At 36.4% G+C, this 25,895-nt stretch overlaps 1 protein-coding gene across 1 annotated transcript in view; it reads right to left on the bottom strand.

The window, feature by feature from the left end:
• Positions 1 to 25,895, bottom strand: part of LOC120630795 (potassium voltage-gated channel protein Shaw-like) — a 241,637-nt gene that overhangs the window by 52,566 nt on the left and 163,176 nt on the right. Inside the window, exons 6-7 of the mRNA XM_039900074.1 lie at positions 14,614 to 14,928; positions 7,813 to 8,022 (exon numbers count right to left, since the gene is read on the bottom strand). Coding sequence (XP_039756008.1) covers positions 7,813 to 8,022; positions 14,614 to 14,928 — 525 coding nt within the window. The remainder of the gene's footprint in view (positions 1 to 7,812; positions 8,023 to 14,613; positions 14,929 to 25,895) is intronic.

Raw genomic sequence — 25,895 nt, 5'->3', positions numbered from 1 at the left:
ATGTAACAAAGGAAATAGGCTTTTTTCTTATAACCTGCGATGGAACTGAACGCCCAGGGTTTATAAATAAAAATCGATACCAAGTTTTATAAAGCTGAGGCGTCTGTTTGGTGGAACTACTAGTTCAAATCTTTGTGTGTGGGATAGTCTATCTATCAAGGAAGGTTATCATCCCTAAAGCATCATCTGTGCCACTACTACAATTTACTAAGATGGCCAAACCGGCGGTCCAGCGTGGTGATTTTGGGCATCCGAGGCCTTAGTTCCAGCATTGTTATAGGTTCTTTATCATCTTCAAATAAAAGGAGTAAGAGTGTAAGGTATATATCGACCTCCCTGGTGCAACAGTGAGCGCTGTGAATTTAAGTAGGACGTCCCGTGTTCGATTTCCGCCAAGGGCAATTTGGGAATTTAAAATTACTGAATTTTTGTCTGGTGGCAGTTACCGCCCCACCGATAAAGACGTGCTGCTAAGCGATTTAGTGTTCCGGTGCGATGTCGCGTAGAAACCGATTAGGGTATGACTACCTTACTCCCTAACAGGTTAGCCCGCTACCAACTTAGACTGCATCATCACTTAGTACTCAGTGAGATTGCAGTTAAAGGCTAACTTGTAGTGGAATAAAAAAAAAGTGAATGCTTACACTATAGGATAGAAGCAGGCGTTACTTTGCTCCCATGATATATTATGAAAAGTCAGCTTGAATTGCTTTACTCCGCGAAAAGCAGGAGAATCTGTATCAAATATTCACTGTAAAGTCAATATCTCCAGAGGATGCTGCGGTTTCGAAGCGTAACGTGCGTAGACGGTACATACTGCCGAAGATCTGTTTGGTCCGGAATATAAGGATTGAAGAAATTATAAAGTGCTATAAACTCTTTTATACACTCTTGCGATTGGATGACGCAAGGCAAGGAAAGAGAAATGTGGAAAAGGTTGGGGGAAGCCTTTAGCCGAGAAGCGGCTCATATTTCCTAAGATAATCATTATAAAAATTACTGAGCAACCAAACTAACGATGTATATGTAAGGATATAATTGTGTACTAACTTAATAACAATATTTTAAGTCATGTTAGAGATGATAGGATAAAAAGGCTTTTTATTTTAGCCTTAATCTATCATTTATACTTTTTTTTTTTTTTTAATCCCTAACAATGCTTAAAAATAAAATAAAAAGAACTATTAAAAATTTATAAAAAAAAAACATCGACCCTCCGCTTGCGGGGCTTTTGAATGCTCAATCAACCGGCGGTCAGGGCTCCAGAGGGAGGAACCTCCTCACAATACGCGCCGTTTCAAGGACTACTGCCTTCTGTATCCGACCCTTGTTCCAACAACCAAGCGAAAGCTTCTTAAGATGTTGGTCGAAGCATTTCGCGAGAAGACCAGACTGAAACGAATATCGGAACAATAACGGTCGACTCAACATTCCACGTGGCGGTAATCTCGTGAGCAAGGTCCAAGGATTTAGATACTTTTTCCTTTTCGGCTTTCACCAGATTATCGTCATGTGGAACAGTACTGTCAACAATTATTGCACGGCGCACTGATCGATCGACTAGCACTATATCAGGCCTATTAGCTGTAATATACAAAAAACGGCTTTTTATTTATTATCAGACCTTTCTGCGGAGTATAGCAAATTAAGCTTAATGTTCATAATTGCCCACAGGTTAGTATGATGTCTAAGACTGTATCCTCATGTACCAATGTTTAAGTATTATTTATTTAAGGGTCAGGTTTCGTTCGAGCCATTTGACCTGAATACTATTATAGGCCAGACAGAAAAGGTCGGCGGTCCAGTTAAAGCAAAAATGGCTCCACTTAAACGATCGAACTTGATTCATATGTCATTAGTATACTTCACAATACTTTGAAACTGATAATAAATAAATAACATATAAATATACTACGACGATACACACATCGCCACCTAGCATCAAAGTAAGCGTAGCTTGTGTTATGGGTACTAAGATGACTGATGAATATTTTTATGAATAATAGATTCTTATAATATACAGATAAAAACCCAGACACTGAAAAACATTCATGTTCATCACACCAACATTTTCCAGTTGTGGGAATCGAACCCACGGCCTTTGACTCCGAAAGCAGGGTCGCTGCCCACTGCGCCAGTCGGCGATTCATTTTCGCCATTTGGAACTTCATAATCTCGTTTCTCTGGCACCATTCTACCACAGAACAGCGAGCCGCCGTGAACGGTGGAAGTGGAATATGTCTGTGTCATAATATATTTAGTTATCGTAGTACACATAACACAAGCTACGTTTATAGGTGGCGATCAGTGGCGTGCACTTCACACATGCACAAAAGCACTGCATACCCAAATTATTTTATATCACTCGTGTTGGAGGGGATTTTTTCCATTAAATGCCATTTACCTGCTTTATGCGTACCCTGGTCAAAACCCTATCCACGCCACTGGTGGCGATGTGTGAATTCATCATCATCATCATATCAACCGATAGACGTCCACTGCTGGACATAGGTCTTTTTTAGGGAGTTCCAAATTCCACGGTTTGGTGCCGCTTGAATCCAGTGGTCCACCGTCAACCTCGTCGGCGGTCGACCAACGCTGCGTTTACCAGTGCGGGGCTGCCATTCCAGCACCCATACAGACCCCAACGTCCATCCCTCCTCCGAACGATGTGCCCCGCCTATCGCCACTTAAGCTTCGCGACTCGTTGAGCTATGTCGGTAACTCTGGTTCTTCTACGGATCTCCACATTTCTGATTTTATCACGAAGAGATACTCTGAGCATAAGCTCTCTCTTTCGCCCGTGACTCTGAGCCTTCTTATGAGGCCCATAGTTAGCGACCATGTTTCGGAGACTTGTGACAAACACGGTGTGTTTGGTTCGATGTGCGTATTGTCGTAATATATTTATTTATATTTATTTAATGTATATGTTTACGTGATTGAAGGATTCAATTAGTGGGTAAGTAAAGCTCCAAGCGCAAGAACACATATATTGTTCACCCACACCTCTTTCTCTTTCCACATTTGTTTAACTATGCTGAAATACTATATGCACTTAATATCATAGGTTTGTATATTTGGCAATTCCAGTGCGTTTGACAAAACTTTATTTTTGGTATCTGATTTATCGAGGTAGGTGTAGACTATTTAGCAGTACGCTGCGTGCCGGGATTCAAACTCGCTCCCCCGAAAGTGGAGTTGCAGTTTAACCCACTGGGCTATCAATATAACATATAACAATGCTTTTAAAACTTATTTTTAAATTAGTTCTCGCAAAAAAACTCTTTAGGTAGACTATTGTACATAAGTAACTTCACACTGAGTAATGGCTAACCTTATAAAAACAAGATAAATTTTTTTAGTCCTTGACTGCAATCTCACCTGGTGGTTATAGATGATGCAGTCTAAGATGGTAGCGGGCTAAACTGTTATGGAGTATGGTAGTCATAACCCAAATCGGATTCCACTCGACATCGCACCTGAACCGCTTAGCGGCACGTCGTTGTCGGTAGGGGAAAACTAGCCGCGGCCAAAGCACCCCACCAGACAAAAGTGAACTCATGTATAATGTACATCAATTAAAAGTGTACTATATTTTGAGGCTTAAAGCCTATTTTCCATTGGTGGGTACCAGGATGACATGACATAAGGATGAAATTGGTCCGGCTCATTGGTTATGTCGCTTCATTAATCTTAAAGTTATCTCGCGTATATATTGTAGGAAAGTTTTAGTTGATATATTTTGTAGGAACAAAATAACCGACCATGCATGAAGGGCGGTAATAAGATAAGGGATGCTTTTAAAAAGGCTTTAGGAAACTTAGGTGTATATTTTTTTAGACGGCCGATTGACGCAGTGGGCAGCCACCCTACTTTCTGAGTCCAAGGCTGTGGGTTTAATTCCAACTGGAAAATGTTTCTGTGATGAACTTATGTTTTTCAATTTCTGTCTATCTAGTCCCAAATTAAGCGTAGCTTGTGTTATGGTTACTAAGATAACCGATTAATTAATTTTATGAATAATAAACATATATACTCATAATATATAAAGAAACACCCAGACACTCAAAATATTTATGTTCATATCATAAACATTTTTGAAAAATCGAACCATCAGAAACTCTGAAACTTTTGAATCACAAAGGTTACCTCCAACTACGTCAGTCGGCCATCGTAATGAGTATGCCAATAAACATGGCAGTAATTCTTTCCTTGACGAACTCTGTCACCTAAACTCTACTACCATTTATCCTCTTTTTTTTTGGCGTGGTGTATAAGCTTTATTGCAACCTTGGTGGCGTGGTGTATAAGCTTTATTGCAACTTTGGGTAGGACGGAGGTTATGTGGGATTCCCCCCTCTAATGGGGGTATACCCAAACTAAAAACTACCATGGCGTGTACCCTTGTTGGCTTTGTTAGATACCCTGTGTACCTCGTTACGTGTACCAACCATCCTAACCATTTGGTGGGGCTCCCGTGCTAATGAGGAGGGGATCAGGACAGCTTGAACCTTCCCTTCTCTTCAGACTGTAGATAGGCTAGCGAAGTGACGTGTAGCTAGCCCAATAGCTACCCGCCGCCTCCCAAGAGATTTATCCTGGTATAGGTATACGTAATATAGGAAGAATTTATATTTAACTAGCTTCTGCCCGCGACTTCGTCTGCGTGGACTTCAGAATTAGTTCTAAAGCTTCGTTCGTTTACAATTTTGAATCCTACCACAGGAACTATTTGAGAGATTGGTATAGAAAGTACATGTCCTTTTTCATAGCATAGATGACATGTATACCTAAATTTGAAAGCTGTCTGCCCGCGGCTTATTTCGTAAACAACTTTCAATTTTCCCTCGGGAACTTCTTAAGAAATCGGTATAAGACGTAACCTACGTTCTTTTCCATGTCAAAGGCTACAAGTATGCCAAATGTCATCCAAATCCGTTCAGCCGTTTTTGCGTGATTGTGTAACAAACGTCCACACTTTCACATTTATAAAATCTGTAGGATAGAATGTTTTATTTTAAGTTCACCTCAAACGTCAAGATCAAATTTGTGACTTTTACGTAATTCAATTATGTTTGGTGTACCAAAGATAATTGAATAACGTAAAACTCACAAATAAAGAAATCGCTTAGTTCTAATAAAGTGCTCGAAACAAAAATAATATTGACCTGTAGTGGAACGTGAAGGTTGAGCTGTCATCAAAGAGGCATTAGCTTCCAGTATTTATATAAATTTTTCATATAAACAACTCGTGCGGAAACTCTGATTCTTATAAACAGTTGGTAGGGATTTATATTAATTATAGCGTTTCTGTGATATTGAAATCTAAACTAGTACATAATGTGTACGAAACCTGAAGTAAAAATTGTATAAATATTTAGATCATACTTATGTACGGGAGCTATGGTGATACGCTCGACCGTAATAATAGGAAGAACTTTCTACGAGCGAGTGATTGGGCTCGGGGACCGAGGTCCGAACATTCATCTTTGCAAGTTGTATAGCGCAATATTGTAGCGCGATGCAGGATTTTTGTGGCGCCATCTAGTTCGATAATGTGAAGACCGCTACACTTATATTTAGGGTCGCAGCAGAGTGCATAATACAAAGATGTTAAGAGTAATATAAATTTATTAGTCTTAGAATTACTCTAATGATTGTTATGATATTAAAACTAAACTTATTAACTATGCTCGGCCAATTTGTGGCACGAGCTTCCTACCCTATATCTTACAATTAATTCCCATAGGAAGCGTGGCAAAAAAGAATTCGCTGCGCCGACGTAACTTGTAGATGATGCGATACAGCCTCTTCTTGGTACTATGGCTATCCCATGGGTATGCCTACGTAACATCATATTTTTCTGTTAGTTGACATTTGATTAACGACTAAGACACCGGGAGGTATCTTTGCATCGTTCGAGTCATGTAGGACTGCGGTGCATCGATAATGCAGTCGTATTTATATCAAAATACCCACCAACTCAATGTCATGAACACAAATATCTGGCAAATATGAAGTTATAGTTATCAAAAGTTTAATTATTTACCCACTTTATAAATTTACTGTAACACATTTTTAGTATAATATACGTAAAAAGAGTAAACAAACTAATAATGAAGCATTATTAAATACTCGTCTCTAGCGTATTCGTCCGCGTGTAAGTCGACCTTAAAAGATAGATATATGCAGTCGCAAATTTTTTTTAGAACATATTCAAAGGCACTAATGAGGTGGGAGGGGCTTAGATAGGTGGGGGTCAGAAAAGTATAAAAGGCGACACATTTGACAATTTTTCACTTAACTTAAGTATTCATTGTAAAGTCAACATCTCCTGAGGATGTTCCGGTTTCGGCGTGAAACGTGCGTAGGGGGTATATTGTCGAAGATCTGTTTTGTGTGGAGTATAAGGATTGAAGAAATTATAAATTACACCACGCAGATTCTCCTGCTTTTCGCGGAGTATAGGAAATTAAGCTTAATTTTGATAATATATCATGGATTTCCGCAAAGTAACGCCTGCTTCTATCCAATATTTAAAAACGGTGAGCTTGACCGTGCAGTATCCAATATTTTTTTAGAACGTTTAAAGGGTATTCCCCTTGTTATGTCATACATGATTTTATCAAAACCTTTAACCTTTTAGGCAGCGTACGCAAAGGATGCTCCCAAACCTGTTTTTGAAACGTCTAACTCTATTGGTAATATGCTTCCATCAGCCTCAGCGTAATCACGGATAACATATAGGCTTGCTTGATAAATGGGCTATCCAACACTTCAAGAAATTATTAAATCGGACTAGTAGTTCCTGAGATCATCGCCGTCAAGTAAATAAACAAACAAACTGTTCAGCTTTATAGCCCATTATCAACACACTAACGGATGGTACTCTCAGTCATGCACGTTTCCTCACGATGTTTTCTTTAACCGTTAAAGCGTGACTCCGAAAATATTATACTTTTCTTAGGCCAACAGAGCTTGTGATAACGACTAAGACACCGTGAGGTAATCTTTGTCGCCTAGAGTCTCATAGAAGACTTAAGTGTATCGAAAATGCTCCCGTATTTATATCAAAATACCCAAATACCAACTCGATTCATGAACATGGGGAACAATTTTAATTGTTTCTTGATAACTATTTATTAATTATACAATAATTGTTAGTGCGTTTGTGAGAATCCCAATCAATTTAATCAAATATCTGGCAAATACGAATTTATTTCATAATTATCCCCACTAATATTATAAATGTCAATGTAAGTTTGTTTGTTATGCTTTCACGCAGAAACTACTTAACCGATCCTAATGAAACTTTGTACACATATTCTTGAAAGTGTTAGAAGTAATATAGGATACTTTTTATCCCGATATTAAGCTCGGTTCCTTTGGGAGAGGGAATGAAAGTGTTCGTCAAATTATAACCGATTAAAATAATTATTTATGAACTATAGAGTTTGTAATATGTGTTTAATTTTGCCCAATCTTTGTGTAGATCTGATGAATGTGGTTGGAGATAGAGGACAGAACTCCTCAGCGGACAGCTGCAAACCCCTCATTTAAGGCTTAGCGATACTGAATATCTACATTTTTTTTTAGAACTACAACTAACTTGAATGCCACATCAAAAAACAAAATCAAACGCAGACGAAGTACCGGGCAACAGCTAATATCAAATAAATTCATATTTAGTTAAAGTTCAATTATTTACCCACTTTGTAAATGACTGTAACATTCTATTTTACTAGTCTATCACCGCTTTTATACTAGTCTATCACCGCTTTAATAGGTTTAAAAAGTATCCTCACTGACCTGTGTGTGCGAGTAGAACATGGAGAAGTTTGACACGATGACGGGCACGGGCAAGGCTATCGTGAGCACGCCGGCCAGCGCACATAAGGCGCCCACGAACATGCCCAAGTACGTCTTGGGCGCCATGTCTCCGTAGCCCACCGTGGTCATCGTCACGATGGCCCACCACAGACCAAGCGGTATCGACTTAAACTGGTTATCTGGATTGTCCTGGAACAACATTTCAAAACGAAATTATAGAAAGGTAAAAAAATCAGACGTTCGACGTATCAACCGGTTGACGTCCACTGCTGGAAATAGACTTTTTAGGAGTCCCTCATACCATGGTCTTGTGTCGCTTGGATCCAGCGGCTCCCCGCGACTCGTTTGACGTCACGTCGTTTCGCGGTACGTTTTGTCGATAGGGTAGTAACTAGCCACGGCCAAAGCCTCCTACCAGACCAGACCAGAGCAAATTCAGAAATAATAAATTCCCAAATAGCCACTGCCAGTAATCTGACCCGGGACCTCCTAGTTAAATTCGTAGTGCTCACCGTTGCGCCAGGGAGGTTATCAAACTAACTAATAACGTAACTAACTAATTGATGGACGAATCAGATAGCCCACCTGATGGTAAGTGGAAACCGTCGCCTAAAGACAGGACAACACAGGTGATGCAAGAAACACATCCTGCAAAGTGTTGCCCTGTGTCCATTAACCTGAGGCGAAGGTGTTAAGACTCATGTGTCTGTAATTACACCAACAACCACGCCCTTCAGACTGGAACACAGCATTGTGACAATACTGCTTAGTAGCAGAAATTAGCAAGTGGTACTTCTCCGGACGAGCTCTGTATCAAAAACTACTTCTAAAAAAATTAGGAAAACGGTTGACCTAAATTTATATATAATATGTAAAAGAAAGAAAATCTTTTATATATTTATATATATAAAAGAAAGTTGTTTTTGTTACACCACTTATAACTCAAGAACGGCTGGACCAATTTTGATGTCATTTTTCATAAGTTGGGAAGTTATTGGTTTCACCCCGTTTTACGAAAATCGAGTTTTTATCAGATGTCGACGTGTGTGTGTGTGTGTGTGTGTAAACCTCTCATAACTTTTGAACGGCTTGATCGAAAGGGCTTCACTTAACTTAGATTTTCTACAATTTCGACATCGATTTTAAATGAAAATACTTTCCTAAATTTCAAAATTAATGTTTAAAAATCCGAAAATATTGCTTAATGAAACTTCTATTAGACTTTTGATGAATGTTATGTTTTAATACTTACTATCCTATTCTGGTCTAGGAGGAATCCAAAAAATCAAATGTCATCCAAATTGGTCCAGCCGTTCTTGAGTTATAAGTGGTGTAACTCACACAACTTCCTTTTATATACATAAAAAATAGTTGTATATAAGTATTTATGTACATTATTCATACAATTATTCATCGGTTATCTTAGTACCATCAGTTTTATCAGTTTATTCATCAGTTATTCGTTCGTTTAGCAATTCGAACCTCCCATTCTTATGTTTAGTAATTTCTAATCGTTCTCTCAAATCAAGTCTCAACCATTTACTTGCGACAAAGGTCTAGAACAGGGGTAAGAAAGGTATAAAAGCCATACACATTTGGTTAATTTTTCACTCAACAATTATTCATTGTAAAGTCAACATCTCCAGAGGATGCTCCGGTATCGGAGCGAAAATGAGTAGAGGGTACATTGCCAAAGATCTGTTTGGTGTGGAGTACAAGGATTGACGAAATTATAAATCACACCATACAGATTCTCCTGCTTTTCGCGGAGTATAGCAAATAAGGATTAATTTTCTTAATATATTATGGATTTCCGCAAAGCAACGCCTGCTTCTATCCAATGCTATACCCCTTACAAATTAGAATGCCACTATCTTCCACTGCATCCTCACTTACTAAAAGTCAAGGTCCTGATAAAAAAATACCGTAAAAGCTAAGTCGGCGGTAAAAGCTCGTCATGCTAATATTAGAGTACGCTTTTCTTAAAATATGACAAAGTTGTAGCCTCCATTTTTGATCTCCAGCCAAAACAGTAGCGTGTCAACACAACTTTAGCAATATAGCAACTAGTTATAAAAATTTCGCGCACCAGCGCTCCAGTAAGTTGTTTTGAAGTTTTTCTCCGCGTTTTGGCGAGTGTTTCTACTTTAAAAACTTATTTCAAAAGCAATAAACTTGCAGAGACTTGCTAGTGACTTTGTGGGCTTTGCAAGAAATTTTTGCTCGAAGGCAGAAATTCATAACATACAAGCTTTTGAGCCAAGGGTCTTATCGACATATTATACTTTTTGTACTTTACTGATTGGGTTTATATTTGTGAAAATATTGTCTAAACATGTGGCGCTTATGGAAGTTATTCTTGTAGCCTCCATAAACATTTTTGATAAATTGAAAGTTTTAAATAAATTTAATAGCCTGCCACTTTGTGAACTACTTTCCAAAATATTCACATTAAAATTTCCGCACACAATTTTTTTTTTAATTTTGATTTAGATGTCTTATGTAATACATACATCATCCATAACCCTACCCTATCCATATAAAAAGTTCAAAGTAAGTCAAATTACCGGGCAACTACAGGGCACGGTCTCCTCCCACAATGAGAAGGGGTTAAGGCCGTCCACCGCGCTGGCCCAGTGCGGACTGACTGGTGACTCCATATACCTTTGAGAATGGCATGCAGGTTTCCTCACGATGTTTTCCTTCACCGTTGAAGCAAGTAATATTTTAATTACTTAAAACGCACCTAACTTAGCTACTACTACTATAAACGTGAAAGTTTGTTTGTTTCTCCTTCCTTTACGTCTCAACTAAGCTACCAAACTACGTTTTTTTTAAATAAATATATTACGACAATTCACATCGCCATCTAGCCTCGAACTAAGCGTAGCTTGTGTTATGGGTACATGACTGATGATTTTTTTAATGAATTATGTACATAAACAGTTCTGATACAAACACTGAAAACGATTAATATTCATCAAACAAACATTTGTCAGTTGTGGGAATCGAACTCACAGCATTGAACTCAGAAATCAGGGTCGCTGCCCACTACGCCAATCGGCCGTTCTAATATCTTTTATAATTTATTTATTTATTTCTCTGCGATTTTGTTTAGTATACAGGTCTTTAATATAATAGTTAGCTCTTTACCAAATTCCGCTTAACAGCATGCAAATTATGTTGACGGCCAAGTGACGCAGTGGGCAGCGACCCTGCTTTCTGAGTCCAAGGCCGTGGGTTCGATTCCCACAGCTGGAAAATGTTTGTGTGATGAGCATGAATGTTCTTTAGTGTCTGGGTGTTAATATGTATTTTATAAGTATTTATGTATATTATTCATAAAAATATTCATCAGTCATCTTAGTACCCATAACACAAGCTACGCTTACTTTGGGGCTAGATGGCGATGTGTGTGTGTCGTAGTATATCTATCTATCTATTTATGTTGGTTGGTTTAGTTAAGACCGAGTGTAACATAGGCTACTTTTATCCCCGGAGAGCAAACGCTTCCCACGAGTTTTGTTAACAGACAGACAAAACTACCTAAAATAGCTACATATTATGTAATGGCTGTGCTAAAGTAAGAATGCGTACCGTCGTATAATAAATAATTAATATTTTCACTAATTCATTTTGATTTGGTAAGATTACTGTTTAAAGCTCTAAATAAATTGGTTTGTCGGCAAGAAGCGTTCATTCAACATAAATGCAGATAGGAAATAATAACGGAATGCTTTGCATTCATAATGAATGCAGATAAGAAAGTAATAACGGAAAATATTCATTCTTGCATTCAAATTTAAACGAAATTGGCTTAAAATTAGTTCAGGGTTTCAGTTGTGCCAGCTCTGTTGGCTTTGCAAAATATTAGCTTGACTTTTTATTTCTCTTACGGCTTGTTTATCTTATTCTTTGAAATTTTCATTATTACGGCTGAACAAAAACGTTGACCTTTAAAAAACCGGTTACACATTCACTAGATATTTAGTTCACGAATAAGAGTTTTTTAAATTCGTAATTGGACGCTCGTTTATTAAAAAAATAATGTAACCTACGAACTTTAGGATATTTTAATTATAATGGGCTTATAACGTTGGTCTAGTGGTTAGCATATTTAACTACAGATCACGGGTCCTGGGTTCGAATCCCATATAGGGCCAGGAATTGTTAGATATGTGATATTGTGTTAAACAATTCTCAGTAGCAGGCTGGAGTTAGGAAGTTGGCGGTGACAACCTCTGTACCGCGGAGAGCACGTTAAACTCTCGGTCCCGGTTAGTATAACTTGCTTGCATAATAGTTGACCACAAACCCGCATTGGAGCAGCTTGGTGGGTCTGTGCTCTAAGACCGTCTCTCCTATGCAAAACCTGTGCCCCGTAGTGGGTCTTTTATGGGCTGCGGCTATAGACGATGGTGATGAGCCATAGGTGGACACAGGCCTCTATTTTAGCGAAAAGGAAGACAGTGTTTTTGAGCCACTCTTACCCCGTAGTAATTCTTTCTAGAGTTAGAAAGAGAAAGTTAGAGACCAATGCATAATTTTAAAATAAAAGAATTTAAACAGATTAATACATTACTATACTATTGATGTTTTTATTGTTTTTGTGGAGGAATTTTTTTATTTTTTTTTTAGTAAAGGAAAACATCGTGAGGCAACCTGCATGCCTGAGAGTTCTCGATAATGTTCTTAAAGGTTTGTGGAGGCCACCATCATATCAACCCGTTGCGAGCCAGGTCTTTCTTAAGTGTGTAGCCCGGAGTCCACCACGCTGGCCAAGTGCGGATTGGTCTTTAACTACTATTATGGCAAGCAAGTGATACTAACCGGGACCGAGAGTTTAACGTGCTCTCCAAGGCACGGGGGTTGACACCACCAACTTCTTAACTTCGGACTGGTACTAACAATTCTTGAACAGAATATTATGGAGAACTCTCACGCATGCAGGATTCCTCACTATGTTCTCCTTCACCTTAAAGCATGTGATACTTAATTGCTTTAAACGCGGATCACATTGAGAAGTTAGAAGTACGTACCGGGGTTCGAACTCGGTTCCCCTGAAAGTTAAATCGAAGTCCCTGGACCTGGGAATCACTGGGCTAGCTCCGGATCATGTGAAAGTCGTTACAAAATTACATTAACAGACCTTATGCACGTCCTTTCTGTGTTTTTTGGCACTAAATAAATGAATGAATAATAAAAGATTTTTCCTTCCTTTTACAGTTCCCTACAAAGTTGATCGTCATAAATAGATACTAAGCTGAGATACGTACGGAGCTATATATTCGCCCTGAGGCAGGTCTGTAACGTCACGTCTCTTATTACGGTATATATTGAGCCTGCGATGTCTTTACCTTTGTTCGGAGAAATTGTATCGTTTTTGTGAGAGGAAATTATATATTTTTTCTTTATCAAAAGAAAATGAATAAAGGATTTCTTGTAATACGGGACGTCAATGAATTCTGGATTTAGGCAGCGGTGTAACAAAATATGATAGCACATGTTAACCCGACTGTTGTGAGGAACAGATTATTCACTTCTTTTAACCGCCTTCAAAAAGGAATTCCAATTTAGGTTTTGTACATTTTTGATCGAAAGGGGTTTGTTCCGAAATGGTCCTATATACAACGTGTATATGAAAACCGAAAGATTACTTCACATGCTTTGGAGGAAAATTACTTACTGTCTCTAAGACTGTGAAACTAAATCTCTAATAGTTTTTGAGTAAACCACTGTCATAGCATTTACTATATTGAAGAAATCATATACAGCCCAAACAGTGATGTTTCAGTGTGTTTAGTGTGTATCTGATTTCTCCCAGCAATCATTTCTTCCAGCAGCTTTCATTAAAAATTAAAATCAAAGACTCCAGTCCCTTAATTAGTTAAGCGTCGCGTTGCGTAAGTATTATGCGCGTGTCGGTCTTTTATATTCAAAAGGGTTGTCATAAGTAAACACTTAGAATGTTTTTAAATAGTTTGTATGGAAAAATAAATATACTACTTTGGATATAATTTTTTTTACAGGGTGATTCGTTGTGAAATATACTTATGCACCCTTCAACAGTATTCCAGAATTCGGCTACAAGTTGTAGGAAATGTATAAAGCCCCGTGTGCCTGTCATAACATTGACGGCCGAGTGGCGCAGTGGGCAGCCATCCTGCTTTCTAAGTCTTAGGCCGTGGGTTCGATTCCCACAACTGGAAAATGTTTGTGTGATGAATATGATTGTTTTTCAGTGTCTGGGTGTTTATCTGTATATTATAAGTATTTATGTGTATCATATTCTTAAAAAATATTCATCAGCTATCTTGGTACCCATAACACAAGCTACGCTTAGTTTGGGGCTAGATGGCGATGTGTGTATTGTCTTAGTATATTTATTCATATTTATTATTATTCATAACACCAGCAATCACTCAGAAATGCTGCTTGGCGGCAGAAAAAAGCATGCCTATATATTTGAAAAGATAAATGAGAGACAAATAAATATAATACCACAACACACACATCGCCATCTAGCCCCAAAGTAAACGTAGCTTTTGTTATGGGTACTGAGATCACTGATGAACAATATACATAAATACTGAAAAATATTTGTGTTCATCGCAGAAACATTTTCCAGTTGTGGGAATCGAACCCCCGGCCTTGGATTCGAAAAACAGGGTCGCGGCCCGCCGTGCCAATCGGCTGTCAAATACAGATGCAGTGTTAATTGGCATAGCGAAAAACTAAAAAGTTCTGGCAGTTTAATTAAATAAAAGTTGTGCTACTAACCTGTGACTTCTCCGCGTAGTAAACTAAGCTGGCGAATATAACAATGCCCAGAACGAGAAAAAACACCAGAAGCGTCAGCTCCTTTGCAGACGCCTTGAACGTATGTACAAGAATCTTCAGTCCGGGACTATGCCTCGTTAACTTAAACAGCCTCAATATCTTGATTATTGAGATGAATTCTAGAATGTCCGCCTTATCGACGTTTCGCTTTAGGACTGCCAACTCTACAACTACGTCCATGTAAAAACTTAATGTAGCTATGAAGTCTATAATGTTGACTGGGGATTTTACAAATTCTATGATGTTCGGTGCTACCTGCAACAATACAAAAACAAGTTGAGTTATTAACAAGAAAAAAAATACTCATTTGTGATTATAATTACAATTTTGATAGCATACTAGCTGTTGCCCGCGTCTTCGTCTGCGTTTGTTTTTGACATGTGGCATTCAATTTAGGTTAGGTTTTTAAATCAGTTATCATTTGACGGCGTTCTGGTGTAAAATCGTCAAACATCGCTTCTCCCAAGAATTGAGCTTAATTTCGGGATAAAAAGCATTCTATATTACTTCTAATACCTTCAGGAATATGTGTACAAAGTTTCATGATGATCGTTTTAGTAGTCTTTGCGTGAAAGCGTAACAAACAAACTTACATTGACATTTATAATATTAGTAGGGATGACAGAACAAGCCGGTGGCTAATCTTTTAGTAGAAAATTTCCTGTAAACAGAGCAAGTCAATTTTCTGCTTAAAGTATTTCAACTTCTTTAAAAGTAAGTTATAATATCGGTTCTAAACAGAGATTAGCGAGCACAAACAAACATTAAAACATAATGTTTATATTAGTATAGATTTTAATATATAATATATATATATATATATATATATATATATATATATATAGATCTGATTTCTTCAATATAGTATATGCATATATATATATATATATATGCATATAAATATATAAATAAAGTAAATGTTGTACTTTATAACTGTCAAACGCTTTATATAAATGTATATATATATATATATATGTATTTGCATATATATAGATAAATATAAAACATTTCACAGTTATAAAGTACAGCATTCTGTTAAGTCTGTTTTTGTTGTGGGATTTTAAAATGTATTACGTGCACTTGAATAAAATACAGAGCTCAAGTGGAAAGCATAGATTTGACAGCCGACTTGGCCTCAGAGATTTCTATGAATATCTTATATCGCCCCAACGAAGCACTACGTATGCAATGCATGCCTTCGGGAAAATGCAGGCTTGGAAACCTCGTTTGATGCAAAACCTATAAATATATCAATAGTATATTTCTTATGTAAGAAAACTTTGTATGAATTATCATCAGCTTATTTACGTTGCTTGGCACCGGTTTTTAAAGTGAAACTTTTAATACATCGTCTCAAACTTTTTTGTCTGTGTGCTGCATGTCGCGTGACGCTCGGCCGCGGAGTAGGGATAAAGAGAAAGGCGTCAGAGCAACTTAAGCCAATATAGCGGCGGCCGGCGCCTATAGTTCGCATCAGCTGACCATGTCTGTTACTCATTTGTGCCAGTGCTCCATAAAATATTGGTTACATTTTTAAACTGTGAAACTGATGTTGAAGATGGCATTGATAATAGAATGATTGAAAATAATTGAAATACGGATCAAAGTCAAAGTGAAAAATATACGTTGACGGCTGACTGGCGCAGTGGGCAGCGAACCTGCTTTCTGAGTCGTGGCCGTGGGTGAATATGAATGTTTTTCAGCGCCGGTTGTTTATCTATATATTATAAGTATTTAAGTATATTATTCATAAAATTATTAATCAGTTATCCTAGTACCCATAAGCAAGCAAGCTAATGTATTGCCGTTTTTATAAAGGTTTTTGATTATTTAATGATTATATTTCTTAACGCAGTTACCTATATTAATTTAAAGAGAATAGTTTACAGTAGTTTAAGGCAGCACAACACTTTAGGTTGATAGTGTAATGGATAAAAAAAAAATACATTTTACACTACCAGTTGTGCAAGCCGGTAGTGTCAAGGGTCTTAACGATTATTAGTCTGAGGGAAAATATGATGAAAAGTGAAATAACATGTTCAATGCTATACGAACGCTGGTATTTTTTTAACGAGTCGGTATATGTAGGCAGTTTCAAATTTATTCAGTTCGATAATTTGTGTTCACGAGATTCGCATTACGCTCGGAATATAAAATAGAGAAAAACGGTTTCCACTCTCGGTTTTCAGTTCGTGTTTTAAATTATAGCGTGCGGAATAAAATATCGAATTCAGAGGTGTCCATTCACGGCGCGTTATAGGACGAGCCGGCGAATATTCAATGTCAAAGTCAAACTTTATTTATTCAGGCCTAATTGAAAACTCTTTTTAACGATTGTAACAGTATTTTTCGTACAGTAGGCAAACAATGAAACTTTTAACAACATCTAATATAACTATTACTATATACCTAATAAGACTTTAGACTAGACTTAAGAACAGACACTTCAAGTACGTAGTTGTATACCAAAGGCGGCCTTATCGCTAAGTAGCGATCTTTCCAGGCAACCTTAGGATTAGGAAAACTAAAAAGAACACAAAAAAACTTTCCCTGTTTAAAAAGCCAAACATGCATAATATGATACAGCAAAGTATATGTGTGTCTATACGTTTACACAGATCGCTATACTACGCTCTACTAGTTTGGTACGTCACGAGCATTTCGAGGTCATCAGTGACGTGAACGTATCAGTTTTTACCCTGACAAAAACCGCTCAACGCCACTAAAGAAGTTTGGACTACAGTAAAATAAAGAAATTCGCTAATTCTTTGCACCTGGCTTTATCTATTGGTATGGAAACAACAACAACAAAAACCGCCTGAAATGCTTATTAGCTGGTAAAAAAGTGAAAAGTGAATTTTGCATAAAGTAAATACAAGTAAACACACGCTAAATATGCATTAAGTAATTTTTATTTGTCTGGCTTCGTATGTGGCTGGTTACCACCCTGTCGACAAAAACGTGGTATTAATATAGCGTTGCAATGCCGCGTAGAAGCCGATTGAGGTGCCATACCCCGAACAGGTTAGCTCGCTACCATCTTAGACTGCTTTATAACTTACCAGAAGGTTGAAGTCAATAGCAAACTTCTAGTGGAATGAAAACATTATAAATAATTAAACACGAGTAAAAACTTATATAAACAATTAAATCCACAACTCTTTATAAGACAAGAGCTTTGCACTCGCAACCAATGCACAAATAAAATATAATTTTTAATCTGTACTTGTTTCTGAACTGTATGATCACTAGGCCGTGGCTTCATTTGTCACTTGTTCGATACATACAATACATCACGAGTCAATACAAATTGGGAATCAGTGCGGCTCGTGTTTGATGTTGAAACGTTGTTATCTACGATTTTAGCATTGATATCTCCGTGAAATCTTCAAAAAAATTTTGTAAGTGAATTTTGTTTGGAAGAGTGAAATTTTAAGGATGCGACACGTTTAGGCACATTTAACTGTCGATGTATGACGACATATATAAAGCATAATATATGTCGTCAAACATCGACAGTTAAATATCCGATTTACAGTATCTCTTAATAAATATTGACACAATTACAACTGTGATTTAAAATATAAATTATAATTTCTGCGTTTGGGAATATGGGATTAGCTGATCTAATGGAGCTGAAAAAAATATTCAAAAGGTTACCTTTTGAACAATTTATTGTTGCGGTCATTTCATATATTTCATAAATATATGAAATGACCGCAACTGATTGTAAAGGAAGGAATAACTTTTATCACTTTAAATGAACACTTCTTCTTATAACTATGTGTGCTCGCTCCCAAACTGTATGATAGCTAAACTGTGGCTTCGTTTGTCACTTGCTCGTATAACAATGCATTACGTGTCAGTACAAATTGGGGATCAGTGCGGCTCGCGTATCCCCGCCCCGTGAGCAACCACATTAATTCAATGTTGGAACATCAAAAGGGAATGTTTTAACCATTTCACGTAAACTGAACTCAATGTGTTTAGTTACGGAGCTTTTATTCATTAGGTGTGAAAAAAATCCAAACAAAAACGACTTCCACAAGAACATTTTTGTTTCCTCGTTAAATTCTTGGGCAGATTGGCCCAGTGGGCAGCGAACCTGCATTCTGGAGTCAAAGGACGTGGGTTCGATTCCTACAACTGGAAAATGTTTGTGTGATGAACAGGAATGTTTTTCAGTCTCTGGATGTTTATATGTATTTTGACAAAATATTATACAAGTTTAGTCGCAGTCTCCGACATGCGAACCTTAAAGTATCTATTAATTTATTATACATGTTCACCTAATAATTGCAAATTATTTATAATAATAAAAGTTGTATTTTTAAGAATTTCATATGGACATTACTATATATATTGCAAGTCAAATAAGAAACAATCTTCATATCTTCAACATATCTTCGCAAAATACGATTGGAAAACTTTTTTCTAAAAGTAACTTAGAAGTAAAAAAAAATATTTTAATTCAAAAAACTGATGAGCTTTTAACTTGTAAACTTACAAAATAAAATTGATCGCCAATAAACCCGTCAAAAATAATCGATTCGTTTGATTAACAGCGTTGAAAATAAATTGCAAAACGCGTTTCTTGTGACATGCGAATGATTCCCTATATTTTATGAAAATACTTTTCTAAGTTTAAAAATCCGAAAAATATTGCTTTATGAAACTTCAATAAGACTTTTGAGCTCGAAGAACAAAATAAGTATGGAATTAGCGGGCAGTTGCAGAGATGGCCTTTGGGTCAACCGTTTTTCTAATTTTTTCTGGTATACAGAGTTCAACCAATCAGGGATTATTAAATTCGGTCCAGCCATTCTTGAGTTATAAATGGTGTAACTAACCCAACTTTGTTTTATCAATAGGGTTACCATTTTGTATTTGTTTGTTTTTTGGTGGATCTTGTCCATATCTCCGTAAAATTTTGTGTTAATTTGTAAAAAGAGGTTATTAAAAATCCTATAATATTTATGATGTATCCACTGTGGTACTATTCATACCTTCGCCTTCGGCTAAGTTTTAAACCTACACTCATTTAAATACCTCCCTTAGTCATCATCCTCATCACATCAACCCAATACCGGCCCCCTACAGAGCACGGGTCTCCTCCCTCAATAAGAAGGGGTTAAGGCCGTAGTTTACCACGCTGGCCCAGTGAATACACCTTGAAGAACATTATGTAGAACTTTTTATACTTGAATCAATAACTAAACAACACTCAATACTAGAATACAACACACATTATAAGGAAAAAAGGATCTCTTACCGTGTAGCTAAAGTTTAGTAGTCTTGTTGCAATACACACTCTGCACAAAAGTTTTCTAAATTCATGAGACCATACTTATATAATAATAATAAAATAAATAAACAAATATCAATATACCCACTTAATAAAAAACAATGCCAAACCACAACATTCAAACACCTAATTGGTCTAAACTATAACGAAACAGAAAACCTTGTAAAATCATATATAAATTAAATTACAAAAATAAATAAAAAATTGACACGATAAGTTGCCAACATATACTCTCAGTCATACACACACAACTCACACACACACACACACACACACACACACACACACACACACACACACACACACACACACACACACACACACACACACACACACACTTCGCCTAGAATAAGTGATAATAATATAATGTAACACTATCATCATTATTAATTTTAGATTTTTTCGGTAAAAAGTACTGACAAATCGATACTTGCTAGCGCGCACAATAACAAGCTCAGCTTAGTGTGCTCACTAGCGATATGTTCTGTTGTGACTTATAACAATATTTTTACGTAAGTATTTAACAAATAAGTTGTAATGTTGATGTTATATAAACAAATATAACAAATAAACTTTTCAAACTCTCAGGCATACAGGTTTCCTTACGATGTTTTCCTGTACCGGTGAAGCAAGTGCTATTTTAATTACTTAAAACGCACATAACTTAGAAAAGTTAGAAGTGCGTTCTGGGATTCGAACTCGGCTCCCCGAAAGTGCAGTCGAGCTCCTACCAAATGCGCTATCACCGGTTTTAAATATAAACGTCGATTAGGTATAAACTTGGTTAGTTATTGCGATTATTCTTAGACTAGCGCTTTGGTATAGCCTGAAGTTTACCAATATAAAAAGTAGATATTACTATCAAGGTGATTTTGGACCTCCCAATGCACAAGTTTAATGAATTTGTTAAAACACATTTATTACAGCGAGGTTTACTATACAATTGATGATTTTTTTAATGACAAGGTTGCTTGGAAGCATCCGGCTCCGCTTTCAGCTCTCACAAGATAGAAAAATGAATGTTAAAATGCAAAATGTAAATTGTTAATGTTGGAAAAGAGCAACTGCTGAGTTTCTTGCCGGCTTCTTCTCGGTAGAATCTGCCTTCCGAACCGGTGGTAGAATCACTACAAACAGACAGACTTGACGTTTCAAAAGTGCTTATATTAGGCCTTCTTGAAATAAATGAATTTTGAATTTTGAATTTCACTAACATGTACGTAAACCGTATATATGTAGTTTTTTTTATTTAATTATTATATCTCTGTAAAATAAGAACTATGTAAATGAATGAAGAAATAAAAGGCTTTTTTTTTATTTATATATGTAAGATTTTTTTTTGTTTATTTATTGTACTTTTTGCCCACAAAGTTAAGGCTCGATTATTTACAAATTTATCATCGAAAAACCTTTTCCTACAAACTCTTAATCTCTGGCTTGCTAATGACCTCAACCCCATAAATCTGCGGCTTAATATGAAAGGATCTTATACCTTGCTCGCTCGCCTCCCTTTTTTCAATATTGACCCTATTTATTCCGATATTAACCCTATTTGTTCGTATATTATCCCCAAGTTGCGTTAATATGGAAATGGATATTGTAAATGAAGTGAATAAAAATATATGGCTTCTAATGAATTACTGTCAAATATCATCAACCAATTAAATAATAATAATAATAATAATAAAGCCCTTTATTACTGAAAAAAAGCATGATTGTTAACAAAAAAAAAAAAAAAACCATCAACAAATTACCGGCCCACTAAAGGGCACGGGTCCTTCTCAGAATGAGAAGGGCTTAAGGGAAATACGAATTGGTAGGGTTCACAAGCATCTCGTAAGGTCTCAGACCCTCAAACGTACAGGTTTCCACATCATGTTTTCCTTTATATTGATAAATTTAAAGATGTAAAGATAATGACAGTTTTTTGCCAATACATATTTGAAAATTTAGTGTATGTTCACAAAAATATTTCTAAATTTAAGAGAAAATGTGACTGTAATAGAACATTAGAGCAAAAATAAATTTGCAGTGCAATATACTAGACTACGTAAAATAAGTAATTCATTTAAAGGAAATTGTATACTATTTTACAATAAATTTACCAGTGGATATCTTGGAGATGTCTCTGAAAAAGTTCAAAGTTTGTATTAAACGTAAGCTTATAGAAAAGTCCTATTATAGTATTAAGGACTACGTTAACGATAAAAATGCTTGGGTGTAAATTATTGCTCTAACCAGGTTGCTACTTTAATAGTTTTTAAATGTCAATGTGAGATGGTGATAACGAAAAAAAAATAACAACCGGCAAGTTTGTTGTGGGCTTCTTCTTAGACCAGGGCGCGTTTGGAACCCTCGTAGCTTTAGTTTTAACAACAACACTCACTCCTTTGTCATATTTTACATGTAATATACGCATCAAAAGTGCCATCTATGTGCCTATTTGAATAAAGAAATATTTGACTTTGACTTTGACTTTACCGTAGAATAAGTGATATTTGATTGCTTTAAATGCAAATGACTCTGAAAAGTTAGGGATGCGTCCAGAAATCGAGCTCGGTCTTAAGTCGATTCTTAAGTCCTAGATAGAGTGCTTTCACTGCTTGCGATATATTTTTCCTTTTTTTGTAATCTTACACTAACATATAAAGCTGAAGAGTTTGTTTGTTTTACTTGAACGCGATGATCTCAGGAACTACTTGACTGATTTGGAAAATCTTTCAGTGTTAGATAGCCCATTTATCGAGGAAGGCTAAAGGCTATGTATCATCACGATAAGACCAAATGGAGCATCGAACCAATGAAAAACGTTTCGAAATCGGAGTTTTTTCTTTTTGAGACCAGACAGCGCACGCTGCGGAAGGCCGCAGCGTGCGCTGCGTAACCGGTTAAAGTTTCGTTAAAATCAATGATGACAAAATTGTTCCCCTTTTAAAGTTCTAAAAAAAATTCCGGGACAGCATATGTCTATCTTTTTAGTTTGACTCCCGCGGACACGGTCGCGCGGGATGGCTAGTATAAATATACTTTACAAAACCGCATCAAAATATATTCACGAAAGATTAAAAAATCGAAACAAACCGGATGAAGTTGATAGTTTATTTCCACTACAAGCCCTAATTGAAATCTTATCAGATGGTGAGTAATGATACAGCCTAAGATGATAGCGGGCTAACCTATCATCATCATCATTATATCAACCGGTTGAGGTCCACAGCTGGGCCCACCTTTTAATTCATACGAGTTTTTTCTTCATTCAAATGTCGTCCATTAATCTTGAACACCAATAATTGGGAAATGAAATGTTTACCAAGCCATCGAATCGGAATTTCCGAGTAGCGTGTAATGGAAAGGGTCAACATAATAAGGGAGCGGGTAAAAAAGGAACCGGAAACAGACCCCTCCGCATTGAGTCGAAGGCTTTGCGGCGTACTGGTTAAAAGGATATTGGAGGACCAAAAAATACTTGAATCCATTTTAATGTATCCGCATCCATACTTATTCACTGTTATAATAAATGACCAGGGCGCGTTTGGAACCCTTGCAGCTTTAGTTTTAAGTTGACGAATTTAGTTATCGCCATCAACTCACTTCTAAGTCATACTTTTCATGTAATGTACGCATCTAAATGTGCAATCTCTGTGCCTATTAAAATAAATAAATAAAAATATAAATAAATATACTACGACAATACACACATCGCCATCTAGCCCCAAAGTAAGCGTAGCTTGTGTTATGGGTACTGAGATAGCTGGTGAATATTTTTTTATGAATATAATACACATAAATACTTATAATATACAGATAAACACCCAGACACTGAAAAACATTCATGTTCATCACACAAACATTCTCCAGTTGTGGGAATCGAACCCACGGCCTTGGACTCAGAAAGCAGGGTCGCTGCCCGCTGCGCCACTAGGCCGTCAATTTGACGAAAATTTGACTAAACTTAAATTATATGACTTTAAATGGAAATAGGATGAAATTTTTTATCAATTCTACTTCATAGCTCCGTTAAATAAGAACTGATTTATGTAATTCTTTTTTTATTTGAAAGGGTTATACTATTAAGCATTTATTGTCTTATTTATCGATAATATATTATACATATTATCGAATAGATAGAGGACATAACTCTTCATAAATAACCGCAAGTCGCAAGTATACCACGAAAAATAATAGACCGACAGTCCAAAACAGATTTTTATTTAATTTGTGTCAGTCCGGGCATCACGTGATAACTACTGAATGGATTCAAATAAAATTTGGTATACCGCTATACCAAATCTGATATTCCGGGTCAACATATGAGATACTTTTTATCCCGATAACTTTCCTCCGGGAAATGGGATGAAAATTTTAACAATTTTACTTCATAGCTCCGTTAAATTTGAACCGATTTTAATAATTCTTTTTTTATTTGAAAGTGTATACTATCAACCATGTATTGTCTTATTTTAATAAGGATCTGATAAATTTTGTCGGAGATAAAGGACATACTCCTCACAGATAACAGCAAGTCACAAGGCATATGGGACAACGATTGAATGTATGAGTACCATCCTACTAATATTTTAAATGCGAAAGTTTGTGAGGATGGATGTATGTATGTATGTATGTATGTATATATGTATGTATCAACTAAAATAATGACAAATTACTAACTCAGTATACCACGTAACATAATAGAAGGTAGCATGGCTAGCCACGATGATTATGATGTAAGCATCAGATATATTCAAGCTTCTCGATTGACTCATACGCGGACGAAGTGGCGAGGGTTCGCTAGTTATAAATATGTATGTATATTATTCATTAAAAATATTCACGTAAGTACCCGTAATGCTTGCTTTGGAGCTAAATGGCGATGTGTGTATTGTCGTAGTATTTTTTTTAATTTTTTTTATTTGAGTTATATCTGTGCCCATTTAAAAAAAAATATATTTAAAAATGTTCTTTTAAAACTTCTTTCGGTCTAGCTTCCACCCGCTCCGAGCGTGTAACGCGCGATAAGGAACTTCGTTCTAAAAAAACATCTTATCTACAACATATAACACATTATTCTTCTCTTAAACGCTAAGAATATTAATATGACAAGGATAATGCGTCAAAGGAACCTCGTTTAAAATTCTTTCTAGCCTTAATTCTTTTGTTGTTTTTTCCGCCAATATAATTGCCTCGCAAATTATCCACTGGCACATTTTACATTCAAATGAGCATTTAAAATATATATCCTTGAATTTCCATCGCTTGAAGCGCTTCCAATATTTTATTTCCCGCGATACGAGTGGGTATATTAAAACGAGAAAGTAAAAATTCAGAGGCATTCTTTTTTCGCTATTTTATATTCACAGCGCGTAACGAAGCTCTGCGAAATATTTTTATCAAGTTTAATTTGGCCGGTGGTAAATATTATTTTTAATTATCACTCTTTTTTTTCAACGTAAATGGCTTTATTTCTGCTTACCTTGAATAAAAATTATCGTTACACTTATTTTTTGGTGTTTTAAGAGCATTTTAACCATCAGGGTTTAACAGGCTCTCAAAAATACCACCAATTTTTCGACAGTTCTTAAACCGATGCGAGAATCAAACTAATAACCTACCGGCGGTGGAATATACTAACCATTGGACCAATTTTAAAGTCAAAGTCAAAAATTTCTGTCATACATTACATAAAAAATACATTGCACATGTGTAAACATGGCGATAACTTTATTCATACACTTAAAACTTAATCTGTGAGGATTCTAAACGCACCCTTATCTAAGATAAACCCACGACAAAATTAATCCGGTATTCTGTTTGTTATCACAAAGTTGCCTGTCTTTGGGTATTCCGTAAGATATATTTCGTAAGGTTTGCTCAGGAACTATTTTATTTGGTTCCTTCTTCAACTCTCTACCATCGAACT

This window comes from Pararge aegeria, chromosome 17 (assembly GCF_905163445.1).
Source record: "Pararge aegeria chromosome 17, ilParAegt1.1, whole genome shotgun sequence".
Classification (NCBI taxonomy): Eukaryota; Metazoa; Arthropoda; class Insecta; order Lepidoptera; family Nymphalidae; genus Pararge; species Pararge aegeria.
This window is presented reverse-complemented; position numbering and strand designations above follow the sequence as displayed.